At 42.1% G+C, this 24,892-nt stretch overlaps 2 protein-coding genes across 3 annotated transcripts in view; one reads left to right on the forward strand and one right to left on the reverse strand.

The window, feature by feature from the left end:
* Positions 1-290: 290 nt before the first annotated feature.
* On the reverse strand, positions 291-15,158 carry ACADSB (acyl-CoA dehydrogenase, short/branched chain). Of its 2 annotated transcripts, XM_015418196.1 has the most exons (11): positions 15,067-15,158; positions 13,417-13,564; positions 12,682-12,782; positions 11,845-12,051; positions 10,338-10,508; positions 8,818-8,943; positions 8,383-8,475; positions 6,221-6,310; positions 5,109-5,246; positions 3,616-3,715; positions 291-1,207 (listed from the first exon to the last, which is right to left on the reverse strand). In XM_015418196.1, the coding sequence occupies exons 2-11, from the start codon at positions 13,529-13,531 to the stop codon at positions 1,137-1,139; spliced, it is 1,212 nt and encodes a 403-aa protein (XP_015273682.1). In that variant the 5' UTR covers positions 13,532-13,564; positions 15,067-15,158; the 3' UTR covers positions 291-1,136. The 2 variants fall into 2 exon arrangements, with proteins under 2 accessions (XP_015273682.1, XP_015273683.1); XM_015418197.1 differs by lacking the exons at positions 12,682-12,782; positions 15,067-15,158 and having other exon boundaries at positions 13,417-13,491.
* Positions 15,159-16,511: 1,353 nt separating this feature from the next.
* IKZF5 (IKAROS family zinc finger 5) overlaps positions 16,512-24,892 on the forward strand; it is a 12,663-nt gene continuing 4,282 nt past the window's right edge. Inside the window, exons 1-4 of the mRNA XM_015418193.1 lie at positions 16,512-16,583; positions 20,613-20,675; positions 21,666-21,779; positions 24,474-24,536. The gene's annotated coding sequence lies outside the window, so the exon portion shown is untranslated. The remainder of the gene's footprint in view (positions 16,584-20,612; positions 20,676-21,665; positions 21,780-24,473; positions 24,537-24,892) is intronic.

A 24,892-nucleotide genomic window follows, 5' to 3' on the forward strand; every position in this document is an offset into this window, starting at 1 on the left:
GGATGGGACATCCAATAAACAGTGCAATAGGATTTGGATTCCAGAAATCTGGAATCAAGCAGAAGTCTGAACAGAACTGAAACAAAGCATGAGCATTACCACGACATGTTAAGCGAAGCAAAAATTACATAGTTGTACCCTACTTACAGCAACAGACAATACAAACTATACACAGTAGAAATACCCAGTCCCAAACCCTTTTACCAAAGCATCTTTCTGAAACATTTTGTTACACTATGGCCCTATCATCTTTGTAAAAAAGCCTTCCTGAATAATTCAGCTTTGCACTTGATGTAAAGCTCAGAGAGTGGGAGCTTTCTTGACCCCATCAGGCAGGGCATTTCAATAAGGTGGAGGCCACAACAGAGAATGGGCACGTATGGGCAGCTGTTGATTTTATCCATTTTGAAAAGCACTGTATCAAAATCAGAGCCCTATGCATTCGAACTTATTGGCTTTAAATAAGAACTCTACCTCATCCTACCCCATCCTCTAAGAAAAGGGGTTAGAAATCAAGCAAGAACAGTCCATTACATTTTGGCACCATTTTTAAGCATTTGGATGATTGATCACTTACATTCGTATTGTCCCACGGACATGTAAATGAGTGTTACTATTACTGGCTTGTAACTAATGTTTTGAGACCACTGCAGTCATGTGAATAAAATCTCAGACATTTTGGGATATATACTTTACCATGATTTACAACTTTTTAAAAATAAAAATAAATGTTGTACATTTATAAACACCCCAAATTAAAGTAGATGCCAAGGATTAAGAGAAATGTGGTAATTTGGAAAGATCATTCCTGCAGGAAATGTTTCACCAATTCAGAATCAAATGGTATCAGCAAGTTGATAGATGTCAGCACGGAGAGACAGAAAATCCAACAAGTACTTCAAAAGAGGCAGGACCTGTGCCATTATAACTGTAAGTTAAGCTTCCAATGATACATAGCAGTCAGGTAACTTATACACTGATTTGAGCAAGGGACTGTATATGAAACATATAACAATTGTTTGGCTCTTTGATATAGAATTTGGCAATGAAGGCACAATCAAGGATTCCACCAGTGAGATGAACTGCCTCTAATTTTCTGTGAAATAATCTGTAACAATCAATGCATCTTTTGGATTTCAGTATTCTTGAGCAATGCATTTTGCAATGGTATTCAACTGGATCATTGAAGTTCCTTCATATATGGTTCCTGAAATAAGCCGGGGGGTTGTAAAAAAATCAAGTAAGAATATCGAGTAGCTATTAAAAGAGTTTTTCTGTAAAGCAGATATTAAATATATAATCAAGGAAGAGCCAAAAATATTACAATATCGCTCCATACACTACAACAGCAGTAATCTGTAATTACCAGCCCACCTAGTAGACAAATTTGTGCATGGGTACAAAGTTTCACTACCGAGGAAAAAGTAAGGGCAAGTTAACGCAATGGATTTTATAGTGCCTTGTTGGTACACCCGTGTGAAGCCAGGGCCCCGACTCACCCATGGGTCCTGCGGGAAGGGGCGAGTCGAAGAAGGCAAAGGTGGTCAGGGCTGGCTGTGCCCGGCTAAGAAGGCCAGGTTGCATGGCTAGCTGAGGGGCTGGGTGGCTGCAATGGCCTGAATTTTGGCCCACCCCCTTCCTGGTGCATGGCCTGTCAGAGGCCTGGAACTGAGTCATGGCTGAGGGCAAAAGGGGGGGGGGCTAGGGGACAAAGTGCCATGCTGCCTAGGATCTCACCTGGCCATGTGGTTTTTTGCCAACCCATCCCATCCTTTGTGTTTTTGCCTTTGGGAAGAATGGCATGTGGGGCTTAGGGGCTGTCGCCATGGGAGAGGTAATGCAGTGGGGGATGCACGGATGACATTACGGTTATGAATGTTTGCTAAAGTTTAATCATCACGACATGGGGAGTTGGTGTCAGCGTGGGGACAGATCCATTTTAGGAAAAACCAGCCTGTGTGCCCATTTTCCCTGAGTATGTGGATCCCCATAAGGAATCTTGGGGTGAGGGTTTCCAGGGGCATGCCCACCCTGAGAGCTGCCAGGGGTTACCCTCATGCTCAAGTGGCAGGGGAGACCACCTAGTGGCAGTCATCCTTGTGGGATCAAGCATCCTGTCATCCCACGGTTCCTTTGACCCAGCAGGTGGGCTGGGGTTCATCGACTGGCAGGCGGGTCAGTCACTGCCGGGATCCGGGGCCCCATGCTGCGCCAAGGCTTCCCACAGCTGTAGCCAATAAAGCTGTGACCAATTTTATTCCAAAAGCTGAGATGTAAGACTGTGTGTTGAGGTATGAATGGAGGGGGAGGAGATCCCTTGCCTTCGCCCTCTCCCCTCCCCTCGGTGCTGGGACCGCAAACAGATCTAACGGACACAACTTTCATATCATTCCACATAAAGTGCTGTTCAAGTGGAATGGAATTCTGCCAACCGTGTGAGCGACGGAGGGATGAAACCACATTATTCATGTATGTGTGAATGACTCCCAAGTTTGGCTGCACAATAATTTGTCCTTTTAAAATGAGACACCATAATGCATGCATTTCTATTAGCACGGAGCAAGACCTGTCCAGATGTACGTACAGGAGCCCTTCATGTGCAGCTACAGCTGCTTTGCTGTGACAAAAGATCATGTGGCTGAAAGCCCAGCACATGAAGGATAGAGTATGTGGAGAAGACATTCTCTGCATAGGGCTTTATTACACTACTGCTCTTGCAGGATACTACATTTGACCTACATTTTAATTCTGGACATAATAGCTGAAAGGTTTTACTTTAAGTATATTAAGCAGCACAAGATCCGGATCCAGTATATTTATGTTATACATCAAAACCAGCACCATCTGACTTCTATGGCCAGGGTCCAGCCTACCTGAGGGACCGTCTTGCCCCACATGTTCCCCCAAGAGCACTACGGTCGGGGGCCCAAAATTTGTTGGTCATCCCGGGCCCCAAGGATGCCAAACTAGCTGTGACCAGGGCCAGGGCTTTTTCGGTGGTGGCTCCTACCTGGTGGAACGAGCTCCCGGGGGAAATACGGGCCCTGCAGGACCTTGTGCAGTTCCGCAGGGCCTGCAAGACGGAGCTCTTCCGCCAGGCCTTTGAGTAGGAGCTGCAGCCCCATTATACCACCACCGTCAAGGTATCTTAAAGGATGCGTCGATGAGGCCTGAGGAAGAACCTGGAAATTGTAGAAGATCTGATAAGCCGTCGCCATTGGACGAGATCATGTGGCTGACAGCCCAGCACATGAAGGATAAAGTATGTGCAGAAGACATTCTCTGCATAGGGCTTTCTTACACTACTGCTCTTGCAGGATACTACATTTGACCTATGCTTTAATTCTGGACATAACAAAATATAGTAGCTGAAAGGTTTTACTTTAATTATAGCCGCCCTGAGCCCACTGGAGAGGGCGGGATACAAATGTGAAAAATAAATAAATAAATAAATAAATTCTAGATCCTTATATGCACCTGTTGCTGAATGTCTGTATCAGAGCAAGGTGGTCAAAGGAACAAAAAAAACTATTTTGGTAACTTTCTGGTAATTCACCCCAAACTCGGAACATGATGTCATGTACAGTAAATTATTCATGATAACTTGCTACTTACCAATTTTGCAGTCCCTGTAATACTTTTCAATAGGGTAATCTTTTGTGAAGCCTATGCCTCCCATCCATTCAATACATTTACTTGTTGTTACAGTTGCAACCTATGAAAGATAGAGTTGGCATGCTGTGAATTGCCTTAGAATCAAAGCCAGGGTATTTTGCTAGGCCAGAGGTCCCCAACATAAAGAAGAAGAGTTGGATTTATACCCCGTCCTTCACTCAGAGTCTCAGAGCAGCTTACAGTCAATGCTCCCTCTAAGCTCTGGAGTCTTGTGAACAAAAAATCTACTTTCTGAGCGACTGGCATTAAAATTGTGAGCAGGCGATTTGGCTACTGCATAAAAGCTACTGTTTGCTCTGGAGCCATCCTTCCTGAGCTAAGACAAAAATGTGTGAGCCGGAGGCTAAAAAACTGTGAGCGAGCTCACACTAACTCATCTTAGAAGGAACACTGCTTACAGTCACCTTCCCTTCCTCTCCCCACAGTAGACACTCTGTGAGGTAGGTGAGGCTGAGAGAATGCTGAAAGAACTGCTCGAGAGAACAGCTCTGAGAGAACTCTGACCCAGCTGGCTGCATGTGGGGAAGTGGGGAATCAAACGCGGTACTCCAGATTAGAGTCCACCGCTCTTAACCACTACACCATGGCACCAACCAACACCTTTCTGGATGCCCACCAAGTGTTTTTAGAAAGTAGGCAGGGCCAGGTCGGGGTTTTGCCCAGCAAGGCTTCTGATTGACTGTGCAGATTTTTAGAAACGATGCTTTGACAGCAGGTGCCACCACAGGACAAGTATCTTCACTGCATGACTGAAGGTAAGCTACAGCAGCTATTTTTATGGATGGAGCTGTGGTGTAGCAGCTGTTTTGTGACTGCATCTGTCATGCTATGTCAGAATTCCAAAGATGCCTGCAGGCTCAAAAGGACCCCTGGGCTAGCCTGACAATGAGAAGCAAATAAATGTGGGACCAGTCACTTCTTCGTTAACTGCCACCACTACAGCTGCCTTTAGAGGAATGTTCTCATTCTCAGTTACTTGACACATTCTATTTTGAGTGCCACAAAATAAAGAAGGTGGGAAGAAAAATTTACTTAGATGTGGGCTGTGTGCCTATGGGACAGTGCACTATTTTTACAAATAGTTCCACCCATGGAGGAGAAATCCCATCCATGGATGGTCTTTTGCAAGCACAGCTCTGCTGATGGGAGGGACAATTTCATCTCTTTGCCCCTCCTTGCTCCTGCCCACCAATCCTCACAACTTTTCCTTCGTGTGGATTCTGCAACCCCAGGACAGATGTTTCCAGGGGCTAGAACATTAGTTGTGCTTATGGAGGGGAACATGGGGAAACTTTGTATGCCTTCTGCACATGGAAGGTAGGATACTGGTCAGTGCTCAAAGGTTTATGCATAAAAGAAAATCATATGCCCTTTAATGATGCATCAACATTGAAATAAAACACAAGCCCAACCCATCCCCAAATTTAGCTTACCTCTGCTGCATAATATTTGGCCATGCTTGCCTCTTTGATAAATGGCTTTCCAGTTTCTGCAAGTCGGGCTGCATTGTAGGTAAGCAATCTTGCAGCTTCTAGCTGTACGGCCACCTGAGCAATCTGATGTTGCATTCCCTGAAAGAAGTGAGTCCCTCATTACAACACAGCTTGTGAGACAAATCAACCCTCTCTCCCTGACTCCCAACTCCTGATCCTATGTGGCCAAAGAGCTGAGCCAAAAATACTTAACTACCCTTAAATTGTCAGGAAATTCATAATTGTTCAGGTCATACCACACACTGTAAGAACAACAACTCATAACAACTCTGGTTTTAAATAAGCAAAATTGGCATAATTCCCCACATAATGGCCAGTTTGGTGTAGTGGTTAAGTATGCGGACTCTAATCTGGGAGAACCGGGTTTGATTCCCCACTCCTCCACTTGCAGCTGCTGGATGACCCTGGGCAAGCCATAGTTCTGTCACAACTGTCCTTGAAAGAGCAGTTTCTGTTAGAGCTCTCTCAACCCCACCTACCTCACGAGATATCTGTTGGGGGAAGGGAAAGGAGTTTGTAAGCCACTCTGAAACGCCGAGTGAAGGGCGGGGTATAAATCCAACCTCTTCTTCTTTTTAAAGAATATATGAATTTGTAGCAAGCACAGGAATCATACCTAACACAACTATTGGGATAACCACAGGAAATCCTCAATGTAACTTCTGGTGAAGATCTCTTTTACTAAGAATCAAGTGCAATTTACAAACAGTGCCCCTCTATCTATCCCACTTCATGCGTCAGAACTGCTGAGAGGATACATTTTTAGATTTCTTCTTACCTGTGCTTGTTTTAAATTGTCATGCTATGCCAAGTAACCAAAGAACCAGCTGTCATTCCATTTGCAGAATTTTTCTGCTACACAAGTACTGAGAAGAGCATTCATTTTTTGGGACATGCACCTCAAAGGTAATCCTTATAACTTAGAATTACCTGTACATATGCAACTGTAACATTGTGCCCTATGATAATTAGCTTTATCATCATTTTTGACATCTCCTTTGAAAAATGTTTTCCCTTTACAACCAGTTTTAACAGCGTGTACTAATCACTACCTGAAAATCGAATATGCTTTTTCCAAACTGGGTCCTCTCCTTTGTATATGGAATAGTGTGATCAAAGCATCCCTGTGCCAATCCCAACATCTGTGGGTGAACAAGAAAACAAAAACCATTACTATCATGCAAATACAAAGTGCCCCAGACCTCTTGAGGAAAAAAAAAAGTAAGTTGGCCATGCCACAGGAAATGAACAGTGAAGTCTCAACAAGAGGTGCTATTTAAGACTGCTGCCGCCTCCTCCTCCCTTCCCACCTCCCTGCGGAGCAGTGAACAGTCCTTCCTTCCTTGCTTCCCCAGGTGCCTTTAAACACAGCACAGCAATCCACAAACATACCCAGTGAATTTCCTGAACTCTCACAAAAGAAATCTACTGAGAGTTTGGGGAGTCTATTGGGCCTAAGAGGGATATGGAACGGTGTAGTATAGCCCAATCTTGTCAGATCTCAGAAGCTAAGCAGGGTCAGCACTTGTATGGAACACCACCAAGGAATTCCAGGGTTGCCACGCGGAGGAAGGCAATGGCAAACCACCCCTGCTTAATCACTTGCCTTGAAAACCTGATATGGTTACCATAAGTTGGCCATAACTTGAATGGCACTTTACACACTGGGCCTAAGTATCTTGCTTCTCTCTGTTTGAAGATGACTGGGGGTAGGAGGAAGGAAACAGCATTTGCAGCTCCAGCTTTGAGGTGAAAAAAAATGAGGCAGAGACAGGACAGGAGGGGAGGCAGGTGTAGTGGAGTCTGCCACCCTCCAAACTTTGCCCACTGTATGCTCCTGCCTAACCTCAGCTCCTTACAGAACCAGCCCTGCTATTAAACATTACTGGGCATTAACCCCAGTGAGTGCAATGCAGCTCCCTGCCACTAGAAGGTGCCAGCAACTCAGCTCAATCCTACTTGTTCCTTTTGAAGCAAGTCTACTAAGGACACTTGTTGGAACTTTCCCCTCCAAGTGTGATTCAGCGGCCAGTCTGCTCACCCTTTGACAGGCTTTCCACTTGGAACAGCCCTCAGGCTAACTCTGCTACGGCACACTAAATGAATATGCAAATCAGCACAGTCTCATACTCTTTTCCAGCAAATATTACGACAGAAAAGAGTCTACTCCACAAGAGGAAAAAGCTATAAGGGGGTCTGCTGTGAACTCACTGCTCCCTTCTAAGGACCTCAGCATGTCGCTTTCAGAACAGAGTAGGATCCAGCTGGAAATGCCACAGTCAGAGAGGACAGAACTGATGCAACTAGAGAGACTAAATGACAAGTACTGAATGTGACTTTGCTTGCTAGAGATTTGTGAGGTTCCTTCACTCCCGAGACGGGCCTCCAGCCTTCTGCTATCCTGCCAGTAAAGACAGTGTCTAGCCTACCAGCCTCAGAATTGGGAAGGAAGGGGGGTTCCAGCATTCAGGGCATCTTCCTTCCCCAGACTGGCTCTCTCAATTGGCCAAAGTGCAATAATAAAGCATAACAGAAACAGTCACAGTCTTTCCATGTATCTACTCCAGCATAGAAGCAATTGAGTGATATTATATTTGCTGTTATGCTTATTTGATATATATTATACTTGCTGTTATGCTTAATTGATTATTATATATTTCCTTATTTGCTTGTGTGTTCATTTTTTGCCAGTGGTGTTTTCTTTTTTGCTTCTACTTATTATGGAACTACTTTCCATGTCAGGGTATCCAAACAAAGAATTAACAAAGATACTTAACTGCTGATACAAAAAGCAACCCCAGATTACCACAACGAAATACAGATAATGGTTGAGCCTCAAAAAACAAAACAAAAAAACCAAAACGAAAAACACACAAGTAATATGGTATACCGAAGGAACTTACGGGCTTCAGCTTCCCAAACACTACCTACTCTGTCTGGATCCACAGCAAACCTCTTTTGAACCTAAGTTTCAAAAAGCTGTTTGTGCTGTGACATGGTGTGTCTGTCAAAAATGTCACCAAGGCAAGTTGAAATCCTTGGGCATGCTCTACAGCAGTAATTGAAAACTAGGTCCTTTGCATAAATCACCTTGTAATCAATTGACTTCTTTCAATTTCAACCTAAAGAGGGGCAAGGCTGGCGGAAGACCATGGTCAAGGGAACTCTTTTGTGATATCTGCATGAGTCTTACATTTTTAACAGGGTTACGCACCTGTGCAGCTATCCCTATTCTGCCCGTATTGAGCATACCAATGGCATACTTATACCCTTGTCCAAGCTGCCCCAGTATCTTGGTCTCAGGCACCTGTGGAATTAAACAAATAACATTAGCCTTTCCCCGTTTTTCAAAACCTAGCACAGATTTATGATACTTGATTCAGTTTTGAGGGAAACAGGATAAAAACAAACACTTAATAATGCTTTTGGTCGACACAAAGCCCATTTTAAATTTGGATCGATTTTGAAGCCGTTTAAGCAAATCAAGTTCCAATCTGTGATTGTTAGCACAAAGTGGCAGTTAAAAAAATCTAGATCTACTATTCAGCTTCTAGACTCATACTAACTAGAACAACTGCAGGTCCACTGAACTGCTCCATCGTATTGTGATGGTTTAACCAAATGCCCTTTGCAGCTTTAAAAGGATTACCTTTACATTTTCAAATGTTACAGGACATGTAGAGGTTGCTCTGATTCCCAGTTTATCTTCTTTCTTTCCTACATGTAGGCCCTCTGTGTCTCGGTCAACAATGAAACATGTTATTCCTTTATATCCCTAAGAAAGACAGAGACACACAAAACTGTATGAGTAAGCATTCCAAATATGCCATTGATTTAGTGATTCCAGCACAATTGTTTCCATAATAATGCTACCCCTCACAGTAATGTACACAAAATGGGTTCATCATCTCCATTCAATTTACTTTTTCAGATATTACTTTAAAAAAAGGTTCAGCAACAGGAACCTGACCATCACCTTTAGTAGTAAAGACCCATGCAAAGAACTCATTTAGCTTCTTTGTAATTTCCCTCACATACCTCAATAATCCCTTCACACATTTGTCATCTAAAGGTCTAACTGCCTCCCCAGACTTCCCTCCCCTGTACCTGGCTCCATAACTAACATTGCTAAGGCACAAGCATTTATCATATCTATAAATCGCATCTCTCTGCTGCAACAGGAACCCGAGAAACAGTTTCCTTCCACTATGTTCCCCAAAGTTTCATCTACATGCCTCTCTCAGCTTTGAGATCCACAGAAAGCTTTTACCATTGGCCTTGTTCCACAACACATGCTAGTGTAGAAGATATGAATATTTTGAAACAAACTGGATACCCTGGGACAATGATCCTGTCCAAAGAAAAATACTCCAAGGGCAGGGATGGGTGACCTAATAGAAGAGTCACATTTGGTAGGAACAGGCCTTATTCTGCAGGAAGTCTTGTCACACATAGCATCAGTAATTTCAGCATTTGTTAGCTGCTACCAGAGGCTGAAGTATCTTAATTGTGATGCCATGCTTTTGCTATCCTTGCTTCTTACAGATATGAAGGGGTCTATTCAGGGGCGGATTAAGGCTCACTGGTGCCCTAAACACTGGACAATCTTGGTGCCCCCCCTCCTTTCCACACTGACCCAGTCCATTTTAGTTGTTGACCTGTCTGACCAGATATACAATGCAGGTTGCAGCAATACAATTCATATGATAACACAATATACTGTACAAACTAAGCTTTTCACCCTTTTTCCAACTTTGTGATGTCCCCTTTGGCCCTGGTGCCCTAAGCACGTGCTTAGTCTGCTTAATGGTTAATCTGCCCCTGGGTCTATTAAAACTTGCACCGGTGTATTCAATTCTACATAAAATAGCTAGTCTATTTAAATTTATATTTCACTCTGTCCTGAAGGCTCACACAAATAAGAAAAAGGCAAATCCCAAACCAAAACAAAATGAAGTTTCATCACATGAAAGTAGGACCCTCCCCACTCAACTGAGTAAAGCCAGCATGAAAGCTACTTCAAAGAAGCATTCCAGCTTAAAGTTCGGCAAGTCTCTGGAGGATGGGAAGCAGCCAATATAAGCACAGTGCAAGACTATTTATACCCTATTATCTGGATTCAGCAATACTTTGCTGAAACTAAATGGCAACTGTTCCCCAGCTACTTACAGCAGAAGGATTTGCATTTGCCATCACCAGAAAGACTCCTGCATGTTCAGCAAAGCTAATCCACATCTTTGATCCATTGATGATATAATAGTCGCCTTTCTTTTCAGCTCGAGTCTTCAAGGAAAATGCATCACTGCCAGATCCAACCTCTGAAAGGCAGAAGCTGCCCATCTACCATGTAAAATAATGCCATTTCAGATATATTCACTGTATACAGATTTTGAGAACATAGGAACAGCACAGTATAAATAAACCAATAAAACATTTCTTTCAACATTTTGGACATACATTGTAAGTTTAATGACAGACATTGAGGTGAATCAGGAAAGGTTGTAAGGTTCAGGGATAAAATGGAATGATAAAGGCCGTGTTTAAGCAATACTAGGTATGAGTAGTGGAGTGAGAAGACAGTTGAAAAGAGGTAGATTTGGTCTTCTAATGGTGCTTGTAATGTGAATTATACAACCAGGACTCAAGGCAAACAGGAAGAACGAGAACTAACATAATTGTCCCATAGTATGTGATTAACACCCTGGCAATTGTGGATTCAAAAAATATCAGTTCAAAGGTTACCTAAAACCCATTATATAACACATCCTTTCCATTCCAGAAGACTACCAGTTTTTCATTTTCCAAATAATGAGCACATCAGATCTTTATACCGTCATTTACATGGCATAACATAGGCTGTAATTTGCAGAATACTTTCCCAGGAGTAAACCTTATTGAGTAAACTGTCACTTACTTCCAAGTACACCCATTTAGGACTGCTCTCTAGTTGACCAGTCTGTAAGCCAATTAAAGCTAAACAGTTACACAATCATAGATCCAGAGGAGTTAGCAGTGTTAGTCTGTCGCTACTTGGCTTTTTACTATTTTGCAGTTACACAATATATTCTCCCACATCTTCTTGAGTCTCTTCAATCAAAAAATAAAATTCAATCAAAAAGTCACTTAGAATCCCCACATAGAGACAGATCTCTTACCCTAAACAATGCGATAGCTCAGTCTTTACCTAGCCTTACTATGGCAACAAAGGGAAAATGTTGATACAGCAAGAGTCACAGCATGACATGCTCTAGCAAAAGGGCATAAGTACATGATGTATTGCCAGCATAACACATCTAACTCTAATCCTAACTTTGCCTTATTTAAACCAGTTTGACTCCCACTGATTGTAACTAAATGAGATAAATAATGCTTTTATTATTTATTTATTTATTTATTTGATTTATACCCCGCCCTCCCCACGAGGGCAGGCTCAGGGCAGCTGATTAAATGCTTTGTAGACTGCACTGCTAGGTATTAAAAAAAATTACTGATGTGGTATACAGCCCAGTTTCACTATCAAAAAATATTTGATTAAAATCTAATCTACGCCCCTGTGGTGTCAAGACTTAATATCATGAGGCTGTGGATTGGAATCTTTGGATTGGACTCATAATTTTTGAACAAGATGAAAATTCTGCAGAATTAGGCTAACATATTTCATTAAATCTACACTCACCAAGTTTTTTGCCAACCTGGGCAAGTAGTTTCTCTTTTGTTCTTCTGTGCCATATGTTGTAAACAATTTGTTGGTTAATGTATTCTGGAGCTCACATACAAGTGCCACTGATGGATCAACCTTGGCTAGCTCTTCAATCACCAGAATGGTGGAAAAAAAAGAAGATCCAGTTCCTCCATATTCTGAGCCAAGCTCAATGCTCATCAACTGAGAAAGCAAGAATGAATTATTTTAGGGGGAGGGGGGAATCTTGTAAATCATGGTATATTCCAAAGCTAACTTCTCAAGCAAGTGCTACTGATTTCAAAGAAGTTTGTGAGTAAATCCCACTGAACCAAGAAGGATCCCTGAATACATAAGTATAGGATCTCAGTCTATTTAGCAGTCTGACACAGTAGTTCTTACATTTGTATTGGTGTAACTTCGTATTTCGGCTATTGTACTGTTTTAGCAGCGTTTCTTGGAATCAGAAAGACGTAATCTTCAAATATTCTCGCCACAGGTGTCATTTTATTTAAGTTTTGTCACAGTGCTGGTTGAAGCAAATATTTCCCACCAAGATTTACTTCGACTACAACTGCATAAACTGTCTGCTAAGTAAAAGGTAAACTAGCAACAATTTTTTCACAAGAAAAAAGAACTGCAAATTTTAAAATATGCTGTCCATATTCACTTGCAATTGTATAATTTTTATCCTTTTAAATGTTATGGGAAGCATACATATCTGCACACACACACCTATTTAATAATTGAAAAAATTGTTATCTCTTCACCAAATTCAATGTAGAAAGAGACGTTACAGAACTATTTCTTAAAACATACAAAAAAAGCACAAACCCCTTGTTCAAACAGACTTTGTAGAACAGAATCATCTAATTTTGCCTCTGCATCCATTTTTTGTACCAACGGTACAATTCGTTCTTGAGCAAACTTTTTTACTATAAAGAAGAAAAGATACAAATAATCTAATTATTCATCTTTAGACTGAGAAAGCCAGCATGGTATAGTTGTTCAGTTGTTGGACTGGGACGATAGAGAGCCCACTCATCAGATGATTTTGGTCCAGTCACACTGTCTCAGCCCAAACTACCTCACTGGATTGCTGGGAGGATAAAATGGCAGAAGGAAATCCTATGACCCCTCCCTGAGTTCCTTGAAGGAATAGAAATGAGCTACATAGCTAACCTCAAGACACAGTCATTCAGAACTTGAATAGGTGTAGACTTCACAAACATAGGTCAACAACAGTAGCGGCTACAGTTGGGCCTTGGTATTTTGGCAAGTTTTGCTGCTCACAATGGCTTGTGCTACTCAGTATTGTGGTGAAAGGAAGGTGACACTGCTGATCCCTCTCCAAGAATACAATAAAGCTATGTACACAGGCTTATTATTTTAAAATGAGTTTTAAAATATACTAAGTATTGTAGATAAAAACAACTTGTTAACAAGACAACTATGCCCTTCAATGAAACATTAAGGATGCTTTGACACAACCCTTCTTGAAATAATGGATCTTATCACAGGGGCCTGTGCCCAATGACTTTGACCAGTGGTAGAACTTAGATACATTACCCATTTCTTTAATCATTATCTCTTCTTCAGTAAATGTTTGAAGTGGAGCACAACACAAATCACTGTGAGATGAAGCTTCTGAACTGAATGAGTTAAAGATGCAAGGATGAGTCATCCTGTAGATATATGGAAATGCATTTCGTCTTATCTGTGGACAAAGAAATTTTTAAAGAGGGTTCAAACTAAAAAAAAAATCAAGCTGACCTGTAGCTATGTAGACCACTCTTCACAGTGTAATGCTACAGGGAGGAAGTTATATGTGATTAATGAGCCCCTCATCACTGTGACTGGATGATAATTCAGACTGTGTGGTCTGAAACAGAGATGAAGGAAAAGACCAAGCAAAAGACTACATTCACCAGAGTGCAGAAGTGACCTGTCAGGCAATTCCTGTATGATTGCAAACAGGGTGAAGACCAGAAACAACTTAACTTGACTTACCTTCTTAAGCCTAGAGAAACTAAACCTAAGCATATGTTACTAAGCTGAGCTCATATTGTGGCAAAATAATTCTATTTATGTACTTCAGTGATACTGTGCACAGCTAAGCACAATGATTTCAATAAGTATGGGTAACTATATAGCAGGGGTCAGCAACTTCTCCCAATGGTGAGTTGGACCATCAAATGATGATCCATGCATAGACTGTGTCTGAATAGGAGGAAAACAGTTTGAACACTGTAATCAGTGTTTGGATCAAGTCAATCCAGTTCCGCCTTTAAAAGATTCTTGCTGGCAGGTAATAACTGGACAGAGGTTTCACTGGAAAAAGAAAAAGCTTCCCTGTTAAAGATTGTTATGCTGAATGCCATTGCAACATTTATTATGGGTATCTGTCAACTCAGAAAACTCAAAGGTTTCCACTTTAGGATGGGCCCCATCTCCTCTAGGCTCTGCCATTTTCCTTTCACCACATTCTTTATCATGTATGAAGCAGGTAATATTTTTGCACTTTATAACACTCCCGCTGCACTTTAAGCATTTTCCTCCAAATACTGATCTAATACCAGAAACTAGGCTGAGAGAATAATGTTTAAAACAACAGCGGCATGCTCTGTGTTAAATACAGATATCACTTTTCACTGCACACTTGGATAGGTAAGTAAATACACAAAAAACCACTCCCATACTAGTTGGATCCATAACCTGTTAAACAGCAAATGTAGACTGCTATTAAAAAAGTCACATGACAATTCTGCAAATGCCTCTGTCTTCAGGCTCCTACATGGCCAGGTTACAACCTCAGGAAGAATGGCATAGGGTTGATGAGAGATTCCCCCCTGGGTTCACCCCTCATATCAAACAGTTATGGGACCAAGGCTCAAGATCACCTGGAAAAGACCAAATTGTGCCCCATAATCCCAAACTATGGGGGCCAGGAGAATAGCAAGAAAAACATAGCGCTGCATAACCTTGCGAAGTAGAGCAAAATAGGTGGGCAGTGCCTCACGAAAGCCCATAACCCTGGCACAAATTTTGTTAGACTTGCGAAGCGGAGTGACTCTTTTTCTTGACACGGCTTCCTTCCGCGCCTTTATCTGAAATTGAAGCGAGCTTTCCCCCCTTATCACTCTGTGGCTGCAAAGCCGGCAGAGCCGCCTGCACAAACTCTGTGCTTTCACCCCGTCCGCAAAGAAAGCCACTTCTTACAGTGTAGCCCCGAAGCTGGAAACCGACCCCGGATTTCAGCGTGTTGCTCTTCTTCCCGCACCACCTCCACAAGCAGAGCACACGCGAGGTCGCCATCGCCGTTCTGGCTTTCCCTTGGCGATGCCTCGGTCTCCCCCCTCCCCTCGTCCCGCCCCTTCAGCTGGAGAAAGTAACCCTCAGATGTGCAGGAGAAAGCCGAAGACAGGTTTTCGGGTTTGTTTGCTTTTTAAAAAAAGACCTCCAAGAGTTTCACACAATCCACACTACCGGTTCTACCTGTAAAGTGGAGGAACTGCATACGAAGAAGAATTTTTAAAAATCCAAGAGTGAGAGCCTCTTTTTTTTTTTTTTTTTTTTTTTTAAGTCGTAGCGCTTTGACATAAGTCCCTTGTAGAGTGGTCCCCGCCTTGGTTTCCATGCGGAGGCGTTTCTTGGTACATACTTGACTCCAAAGTGTTTTGAGTGGAATGCGGGGGGTGGGGGCTAGGGAGTCAGAAAACGCTGAAGTCACCTGGGACAGGCACACCACAGATCCGGCCGCGGGGGGGGGGGACATTCCCCCGCCCCCCTGCCCCCGGGGGGGGGGCCTAGGGGTAGGGGCAAATTCCACCTCTCGCGTGTGATGTCCGAGCGGAGTTGGGTTAATGTGTTCTCGGTCACGAGTCACATAAACGCAGAGAAACAGGATGTCTGCAAGATCATACCCTAAAGTTATCAGGTCCTACAAATTTGCCTTCTAACCGTCTATATTTAAACACATTGATGAAGAGCTCTGGTGATCTCAAGGCGTGATCAAAGGCGTGTGTGGCCTTAGGTAGGATTGTATCAAATGTATAATGTAAACCGCTCAGAGCCCTTAGGGGGTGAGCGGTATATAAATCGAAGGAAATAAAGAAATAAATAATAAAAGTTTGCACAATGTTTTGTATCAATGAGAGTATATTATGTGGACAGGCATAAAAATGCCATAAAGCTGTTCGAGTCCCAGCTCCCACCCAGCAAGTCGATAAACGGGTACCCACTCCTAGGATTTAAATGTCTCTGTAAACAGCTCCGAGCCCTCGGGAAGAAGCGGTATATAAGTTGAATGTGTAATGTAATGTAATGTAATTTTTTTTCTTGTTCTAGGGGAAAAAATTGCATCCTTTTCCAGCTTCTGTTGAAATGTGGTGGGGAAGAGACAGATTATTTAAAAATGCCTCCTTATTTGACATAACGTTTTTACATCGGTTCCTTTATTTTCCATCGCTGTTGCCCCCGCACATGGAAGATTTGTGCGACTGCAGTCTGCAACCGGAAATCTCTCCCCAGACCTATTAAGAACGCAGTCCCTCGGAGAAGCCTATTTTTCGCGTCGCTGGTGGGCTCGAGTGCGGAGCATGAGGGCGCGCAGGCGCAAACGGTGCGCGGCTCTCGCGGGACCTGGCGGGTTACGTCTGCGCTCTGGGAGACACAACAAACATGGAGGCGGCGGGGAAAGGAGTCGTGGCCAGTGGGCGCCGCAAAGTGCAGCGGAGGTGAGTCGGGCAGAGTCGAAACGGCCGTCGCCAGACCCGTCTGCTCATGGACTCCTTTGGGCGGAAAAGATAGTCTTGCGCGGCTCCCTTTCTCTTTGCTCTCTCCCTTCCCCGTTTGTCGCCGGTGAGAGCTGAAGTTAAGGAGGATGGTAGAGAAGCGGAGAGGAGAGACAGTGGCCAAGCCCCCCGGTAGAGACTGGTGGGGCAGGTGGTGCCATGCTTGAGCGGGTGAGGGGAAGGGGCTCTGCTTCGTAAGGGAGGGTCTGCCTTTGCCCTAGGGAGGGGGCACTGTCTGAACCGGCTGCAGTTCTCTTTCACCTAACGGTTCAGGGTACGCGAGTCCTGTTTGCTCTCGCAGCTTGTTGGTTTGGTGGTCATCTAGAAACGTTACGTTAATGTTTTGTGTGAGTGGAGGCAAAAGAGGTTTGCCTGATGAGTGCATTTTTATCCTGTCCTTCGTTCAAGGAACTCAGACTGGTGTGCACAAGTCTCCCTTCCCAGTGAGCTGGTCTGAGGTATCGTTGTTTCCTATGGGAAAGGCTGTGCCTGAGAGATAGGGCATCTGCTTTGTGCACAGAAGTTCAGGGTGCAGTCCCTAGCATCTTCAGGGTTAAAAGAAAGGGGGGGAAAGACCAGGTAGTAGGAGATATGGAAGACCTGGGCTACAGCCAGTTGGAGTTGACAGTCCTGACTGTGATTCAGTGCCTCTGGCTCAGTATAAGGCTGCTTTGTTTGCTCAGAAAAGCAAAGATTTGGCCAGAAGTTGTGTCTGAGATTGGGCTTCTCCTAAGTGCTTCTTTATCATCTCTGTTGTTGCCCTGAACTCGGAAGTGGCATGGGGTTCTCTTTATCTCTCTAACCTACTATTATCCCGCCTTTCCTCCTAGGAACATAGTTCTTGTCTAGAGGCTGGCAAATTGCAGTAGGTTAAACACATGAGATTTGGATAGTCAGGTGGTAGTGGACATGTGAGGTGTGGTGCTCAGGAAATGCATTACTACAGAAAGTCTTGAAATGGACAGAGAAGTGGCTTGAGGAGGCGGGAAAGGTGGCACAGGCTGCAGCAGGATAGAAAACATACAACAGTGATAACACATTCAGTGACTTAGGAGTTGCCTGTGGCTTTTCTGAGCGCTGTTCCCCAATGTAGTACCTGCACCATGTTTCAGGAAAGTGGGCAAGGCCCTTGCCTGGTGGAACCTGTGTTTGGCGGGAGGTTTCCACCTTGAATAGGTGACTCGGGAGGAATGGGCAAGCTGCAAACCTACAGCTTTCTGCAAGAGATGGAAGTAAATGTGGCTATTTTGGTTGATGGTAATTGCAAACGTGTCTCTCAATGATGTACAGAGTGAATACCACTGGCATAGAGTATGGGCAAAGTAGGGCTGATTGTGTGAAAGTAGGGCTTGGGGAGTTAGGGAAAGCATGTAATCTGTGGTGATGCAGAAGACACAGGCCCAGATTTGCCATAGAATTCACTTGACCAAAAGCTGTGGCCAATTCCTGTTTTTTTAATGTCACATGCATTCTGTGCATCTTTGGGTTTATATATAATACATGAAGTAGATCACTGTTAAAAGCAAACCAGAACAACACTAGGAAGCTTTAACAGTGAAATTAGAACCTTGAAGTTAATATGAAGTGTTGCTGGGGATTAGTATATAATCCAATGATTGCTGTGATGTTCTGAATTGATTGGACAAAAGTAATATGGTCCCTATGTGGCCCTGAAGAGGTGGAGACTAGGAAGGATAGCATGTTACTTGTGGGATTCTATTTGTGAGAAAACTGAGTTCTATTCCAGCTGTTTACGGTCTTCTCTGTGTCTTTTTACAAAATTACGTGATATGAAATGTGATCATAACCATAAATATGGAATACCTGTGGAAAAGTTTTAATAGATGGAATGGCAGACTAATATCATTGAATGGTGTTGGATCATGAATGTTTCAGCATTGGGAATGACACTACAGAGGGGACTGCTGCTCCTCCATGCTTCTTCTGGCTGGCCACCCTGCAAGGATGGAGAAATGTGTTTTGTCATCGAGGACAAGAGTGATGTTGTTGTATGATAATTGTTACTTCTGCAGTTCTGTGGAAGTTTGCTAGGTAAAATACTGAAGAAGAAAAGGAGTCATGCAGATGCTTTGGAGTCTGTAATATGTATCTGTACTTCCTGGCTTTAAAGTTTCCTGCATTGTTTCTGTGTTGCTGTTGACTCAGCACAGTTGCGTATCATAGCTGAATCCTATAAGTGGACTAAACTGTTCAGCATACTTTGGGGAGGAACTCTTTAGCACGTGGGTTTGCTTTAAGATTCTTGGCTAGCTGACTTCTGTTGCTTCACGTGAAAGCTCTCTCCCTTTAATGCTTTTGTTCAGTCTTTTATGCATACTGGACCTGAGACTTTATACTGATTGAATTTATGTGGTCATCATTATGGGGGCACCCAGACATAAATCCTATTTCACTCAATGGAACACCCAGGAAAATGTTCCTAGAATTTCAGCCTGTATTCTGTGAAAATTGCTTTTCTGTCTGATGTGATAGAACTATTAAAATGTTAAGTGTCATAAGGAAAGGCCTGGAAAAAACAGCTCACATTTCCTAAACATGTTTCAGATGTAGATGCCTGCTCAGTAAAAAGTTGAACAAGTTCTTAAGTGATACACCTAGCAATCCAGAAACCATTTTATTCCTCACCCTGGTTTACAGTATTGTTGAATTTAATATGAAGATATCAAATGGTGCCTTGCTCAGCTTTATTAGTTGTGAAGAAGAGCACATTTTTCTTTCACAGGAAAACTATGCTAGATGATTATTCATGTTGATGCTGCATGACAGAAATTAAATTATCTGGTATTACAATATACAAGAGAGGGGTCTCATTAGAACTTATGGGAAGAGGTGAAATCCTACTACCTTAAGTTCACTTGGTCATCTACCCTCCAACCACTTCCTGCCCCTCCTTGAATTGTCTGGCACTATTTTGGGTTGCTAGAGCTGTTCAGAATGCTACTTAAAGGGTCCCCCCTGTTAGTGAAAGACTTCTTAGTGGTTTGAGAAGAAGAGGAGATTGGATTTATACTCGGAGTCTCAGAGCGGTTTACAAACTCGTTTCCCTTCCCCACCCCACAACAGACATCCTGTGAGGTAGGTGAGGCTGAGAGAGCTCTCTCAAGAACTGCCATTTCAAGAACAGCTCTGACAGCTATGGCTTGCCCAAGGTCATCCAGCAGCTGCATGTGGAGGAGTGGAGAATCAAACCCGGTTCTCCCAAATTAGAGTCTGTGCACTTAACCACTACACCAAACTGGCTCTTTGATACTATCAACCATAAGGACCTTTCTTGATTGGTAGTCTAGGGTGGGTATCAGGGCATTGTACTATGGCTGTTGTGTTAAGGAATGTAAATTTCATTTAAACATCAACGGTTTAAGTGTTTAAACATGTATTAGAAATGGGTCCAGTACAAGGAGGGGAATCAACCTCACAAATCCCCTCATTTCTCTCTTGGCTCTCAACTAGTTATGTGGTGGAAGTGAATACTCTAAATAGGTGTTTAAAGGTGGTAGTGGGCAGGATGAAATGCAGTAAACTGAAGATCTGTCCTGACAAATTGAGATGCTGTTGATAGATAATGCAGCTATTTGGGGGACTGAGGTATGCAGCCTGTTATAGTTGGAGGTGGCACTCCCTCTTTAAAAAAGTAGGTTTGCAGCTTGAGGGTGTTTGTACAGGAGTACCTATTGGGTTTCATTTAAGGCACATAGAATGTTTAATCTACTTTGGTTGGTGTTCCATCCCAGAAAGCTATCTTAAACTAGGTTATGAGATAGCTCAGAAATGTTTTAAATGGGGTCTCATAAATCACCCCATCAGACTTTAGCCTACAGTTCCAGATGTATTTGTGCATGCTTCTGTCTATCTCCGTGTCAGCCTTTCAATCAATGTCAAAACTAAAACCAGTACAAAATCTTCCTCATAAGCCACTGATGTATGTCTTCTCATTTTTTTGTTCATTTACAGAGTTCAACAAATGGAACCTCAGTTAACTTAAGCTTATAAGCAGCTGGTGGAAACAGAAAGAAGGTAGGCACAACTGTCATGTGAAGGAGCCTTGGAGTAGCTGTAGTTAAGAATAATGTGCACATCCTTGGCTGAATAGTGTAGCTGACTAAAATTCATTAAAATGACACCTCTTCACTTATGAGCTACTGTGGTATCTCAAATGGTGTCAGGCCCTACCCTGGGAGATCTGGGTGACATTGGACCACTCACCTTCTCTCAGCCTAACCTACTTTAACAGAGGTCTTGGAGGACTAAATGGTTGTGGAGGGGAAGACTTATATGCTGCCCTTAGCTCCTTAGAGGAAGAAGGGTAAAAGTTGATAGAGATGAATTTTGCTTTTCCTTCTTCCACAGCAGAAGGAACAGACTATGGCAGAGTTGGAACAACCTGTGACACATCAGGCTGAATGCAGCCCCCAGCCATTTGTGTTGCTTGACAATCCCCTTGTTTGTTACTCAATGCGAGGAAGGCAGGATGAATAAGATTTATTAAGCCTCCACTGGCCTTGTTACACATAATTGTTGGGTAGTATACAGCCAGGTGTACAAGCTTCATACTTGTGTGGGGTAACTGATGTAATTATCAGATGAACTTAGGGAGGACATCTTCGAAGCCTGGTGGTAGAGGAGAAAGAAGCCTTCAACTTTTGAGAATTTCAGAGGTGAATTGGTGGGAGGTCCGTAAACCCTTCCCACACATCCAGCTTCTCCAGTCCGTCACTCTAATACTTCTTTCCTCAGCACAGATACCAGAAGTGAGTTTTTCTGGGAGAAGTGTTTGTGTGAGGCTGTGGGGGATAACAAGAAGTAGTAGAGCTGAGCCACCCCCTCTTCTGTGTTCCCCCTCCATTTTAAGTGACTGAGCAGACCTGAATTTAAGCTGTTGTGGATTATGGAGCACAGGGTCTGAGAAGTGTAGTTTCTGCTCTGGGACTTGATTTATTCTTATTTGATGTTATAATATAACAGACTTATCTTTTAATGCCAATATGTGTACCATTTTTTTGGTAGAATTAAAGAGGCATTACAGTTTTGTGAATATCCCCATATATAATGGAACCTGCATTCCAAGAGTGGATTTTTGATGTCTCTTTCATTGGTTTGGAATTTATTTGGATAGATAAGGTAAGATTGCTGTTATTCTTTTTAGTACTTTTTAAAGGATCTCTTTCTTTATACATCCACAGTCTTTAATGCAGTTGTATGGTAGAGATAATGGCGTATAAGTAGTAAACTATTGTTGCATTCTGAATCCTTATATTTGTCTTTCCCAAATCTCTGACTGTAGACAAATAAGAGGATTTATTTTTCTTCTTGGTACCCAGGAACAAAAAGATTATCTACACTCATGTCCCTTGTTGCAGACATCCTAAGGCACTGTTAATATTCTTCCCTAAATTGCTGGCCTCAAAATGGAAATACAAACAGACTCCTTCTATTTCACAATGGGTCAATAAGATATGGGATTTTGTAATTATGGTTAAGATCTCTGATCAGATTCGTGCTGCAGAATCTCCATCTTACAATTCAATGCTTGCTGATTTTTGGTTTCCTGTATTGACATAACACAAAAGCAAAAGAACCAAAAAACAAACTTTACAGTATGTTTGCTTAATTTTGAATGGTTTTATTAATCTTTAAAGTTGAAGTTTAAATTGTCTTGACACAAATTTGGTGGTATAATTACTCATTCGGGAAACTGTTCATGTTTATTGGTATTTGATTCCCTATAAGAACAGTATTATGTTAATGTTATTTGATTTGTTGTACTCCATTTCTAAGTTTATGTGCAACTGGTTATCTTTTATTTGTTGTTGTTCATTTGAAATTTCAATTAAAAATTATTTTTCAAAAAACATATATTCCTTAAATGAGGCAGAAACTGAGAACTATAGCAATTAAGAGGCAAAAATGTCCCTGATTGATTGTTATTGATTTGAATCAGATTTACCTTGGATGCATCCTTTATATAAAAAAAATCTGAACATCAAGCAAATTACCTTTCTGTGAAGAATAAAAATGCAAACCTTGCTAGAATGTTTGTTGAGCATATTTTCATAGAATTGGAAGTAAGCTGAAAAGCTTCACCTTGAAAAAGTGAAGAATGTACAAAGTCTTCCAAAGAAAGAAGAAAAGAATTGGATAGTGTTTTCCAGTGCATCACATTTTTTAATAGTTCTCTTTGATGGCCTCAGGGCTTAAAGCCGCTATAGCAGATGATGTGACAGATGGTTTGTAGTGTTTTAGGGATATGTTTCCACCTAGTGCAAGACCACTGGTAACAGAAATAGCTGATTTTTCAAAATACATTCTATAAAAGCATTTATTTTCCTCATTATATTGCATAAAAATTTATTTCACCGTTTTTCAAGAAAAAGATGGCTGAAAGATCACTTTTAAAAATCATTATGGGAAAGTGAGATAAGAACTTATGAAAATGTGTGGACAGTAAATAAACTCATTTTTCATCTTGATATATTAAAATTTGCAGGCTGTCCATACAAAACTGTTAACTTTCAAATTTACAGCCGTAAGATGGCAGATAGCTCAGATGCCCTTTGTAGGACAGGTCATTGACTGTTCTATCGTAATAGCTAAAAATGAAGCCTCTGTTGGGGCAGTGTATCAGTGACTGTCGAGCACTGAGGGTGAACAAGAGGTGGGTGTTGCCATTGTGCCCTACTTACACACTTCCCTGGGGTCTCTGACCAGTATTATAAAGAGAATGCTGGGCTGTTTGGGTCCAGCAATACAGTTCATATGGGTCCAGCAAGACTGTTGCAGGTTCACTGCAAAATTCCTGTAATCTGATAGCTTTATCAAACTGGCCCTAGGGAAGTTGGGAATAAAACAGTGCACATGCCAGGAGATGCCTTTCTTCAGATAAAACAGTAAGAACATAAGAGAAGCCATATTGGATCAGTCCAATGGCCCATCAACTCCAACACTGTATCACACAATGGCCAAAACCCAGGTGCCATCAGGAGGTCCACCAGCGGGGCCAGAACTCCAGAAGCGCTCCCACTGTTGCCTCCCCCAAGCACCAGGAATACAGAGTATCCCGGTCTCAGGCATAGTGTTCCCTCTCTACCTTGTGGCTAATAGCCACAGATGGACCTCTGCTCTGTGTGTTTATGCAATCCCTTGTTGATGCTGTCTATGCTTGTAGCCACCACCACTTCCTGCGGCAGTGAATTCCACATGTTAATTACTCTTTAGGTGAAGAAGTACTTCCTTTTATCTGTTTTAAACCTCCTGTTCATTAATTTGAGAGCCCACAAGATCTTGTATTGTGAGAAAGGGAGAAAAGTTCTTTTCTCTACCTTCTCTATCCCATGTATAATTCTGTAAGCTTCTGTCATGTCACCCTTCAGTTGTTGTTTCTTCAAGCTAAAGAGCCCTAACTTCTTTAACCTTTCTTCACAGAGAAGGTAATCATTATAGTTGCCCTTTCCTGTACTTTTTCCAATGCTATAATTTTTTTTGTGGTGCAGTGCCAAGATCTGTATACAATATTAATAGTTACTGTGACAAGAATTTTTGTCAGTAGAACTACTGGTATGATGGCAGCATTTTGGAAGAGGTGATTCTTAAATGTAACTATAGTGACCACTGGTGAACATAGAACCAAATAAAGGAGTATGTTGTGTGGCAGAATTCTTGCTTTTAAAAAAAAGTCTGTCAAAGAGCAAGTGAACTTTTTGTTGGTTTTATTTGTGATGTCAGAAGAACATATCCCTCGAAAGATAGATGTATCCAAATTAGTTGATAAAAGTTGTTGAAAATATATGTATATTCTCTCCCCCCCCCCCCTTCTAGGGACACCAGGACATATGTACTTCCTTGTCCTGAAGAAGTGTTCAGAATGTTAGGAAAATTGAGGTATGATCTGTGTCTAATTTCTTGGATGTGGGGTGGAAAGGTGTCATTTTGAAAGAACTTGTCTAATTTTGTTTGTTTTGTAATCTGTGCAATCCTTTATTTTAAGATAAATTAGCAACATGGGATTGTAGAGATGTTTGGTTAATTTAAGTGGTAGTTTTCAAAAGGGCTCCAATAATTCTTGCACTGTCCTCATTAAGCATTTGGTATTTTTCCCCACTGATGCCTCACCAAGTTCCTCTTGGTCCATAAAAGCATCCGCTGGCGTCTAAATACCTTAACCTATACTATCTGTACATTGTAAATCTTCTGTAGACATGTGAGGCTTTTTAAATGAAAAACAAATTGTAGATTCT

This window comes from Gekko japonicus, unplaced genomic scaffold (genome assembly GCF_001447785.1).
Source record: "Gekko japonicus isolate JY-2015 unplaced genomic scaffold, Gekko_japonicus_V1.1 scaffold2340, whole genome shotgun sequence".
In the NCBI taxonomy this organism is placed as follows: Eukaryota; Metazoa; Chordata; class Lepidosauria; order Squamata; family Gekkonidae; genus Gekko; species Gekko japonicus.

What these genes read in the sequence shown, in the direction of transcription:
- ACADSB (XM_015418196.1), bottom strand. Translation starts at nt 13,531, where the DNA reads ATGACTCATCCTTGCATCTTTAACTCATTCAGTTCAGAAGCTTCATCT. An exon ending in GATAATGATTAAAGAAATGG is followed by an intron (nt 12,783 to 13,416) that starts GTAATGTATCTA and finishes TCTTCTTTATAG; the next exon opens with TAAAAAAGTTTGCTCAAGAA. An exon ending in CCAAATATTATGCAGCAGAG is followed by an intron (nt 3,716 to 5,108) that starts GTAAGCTAAATT and finishes TATCTTTCATAG; the next exon opens with GTTGCAACTGTAACAACAAG.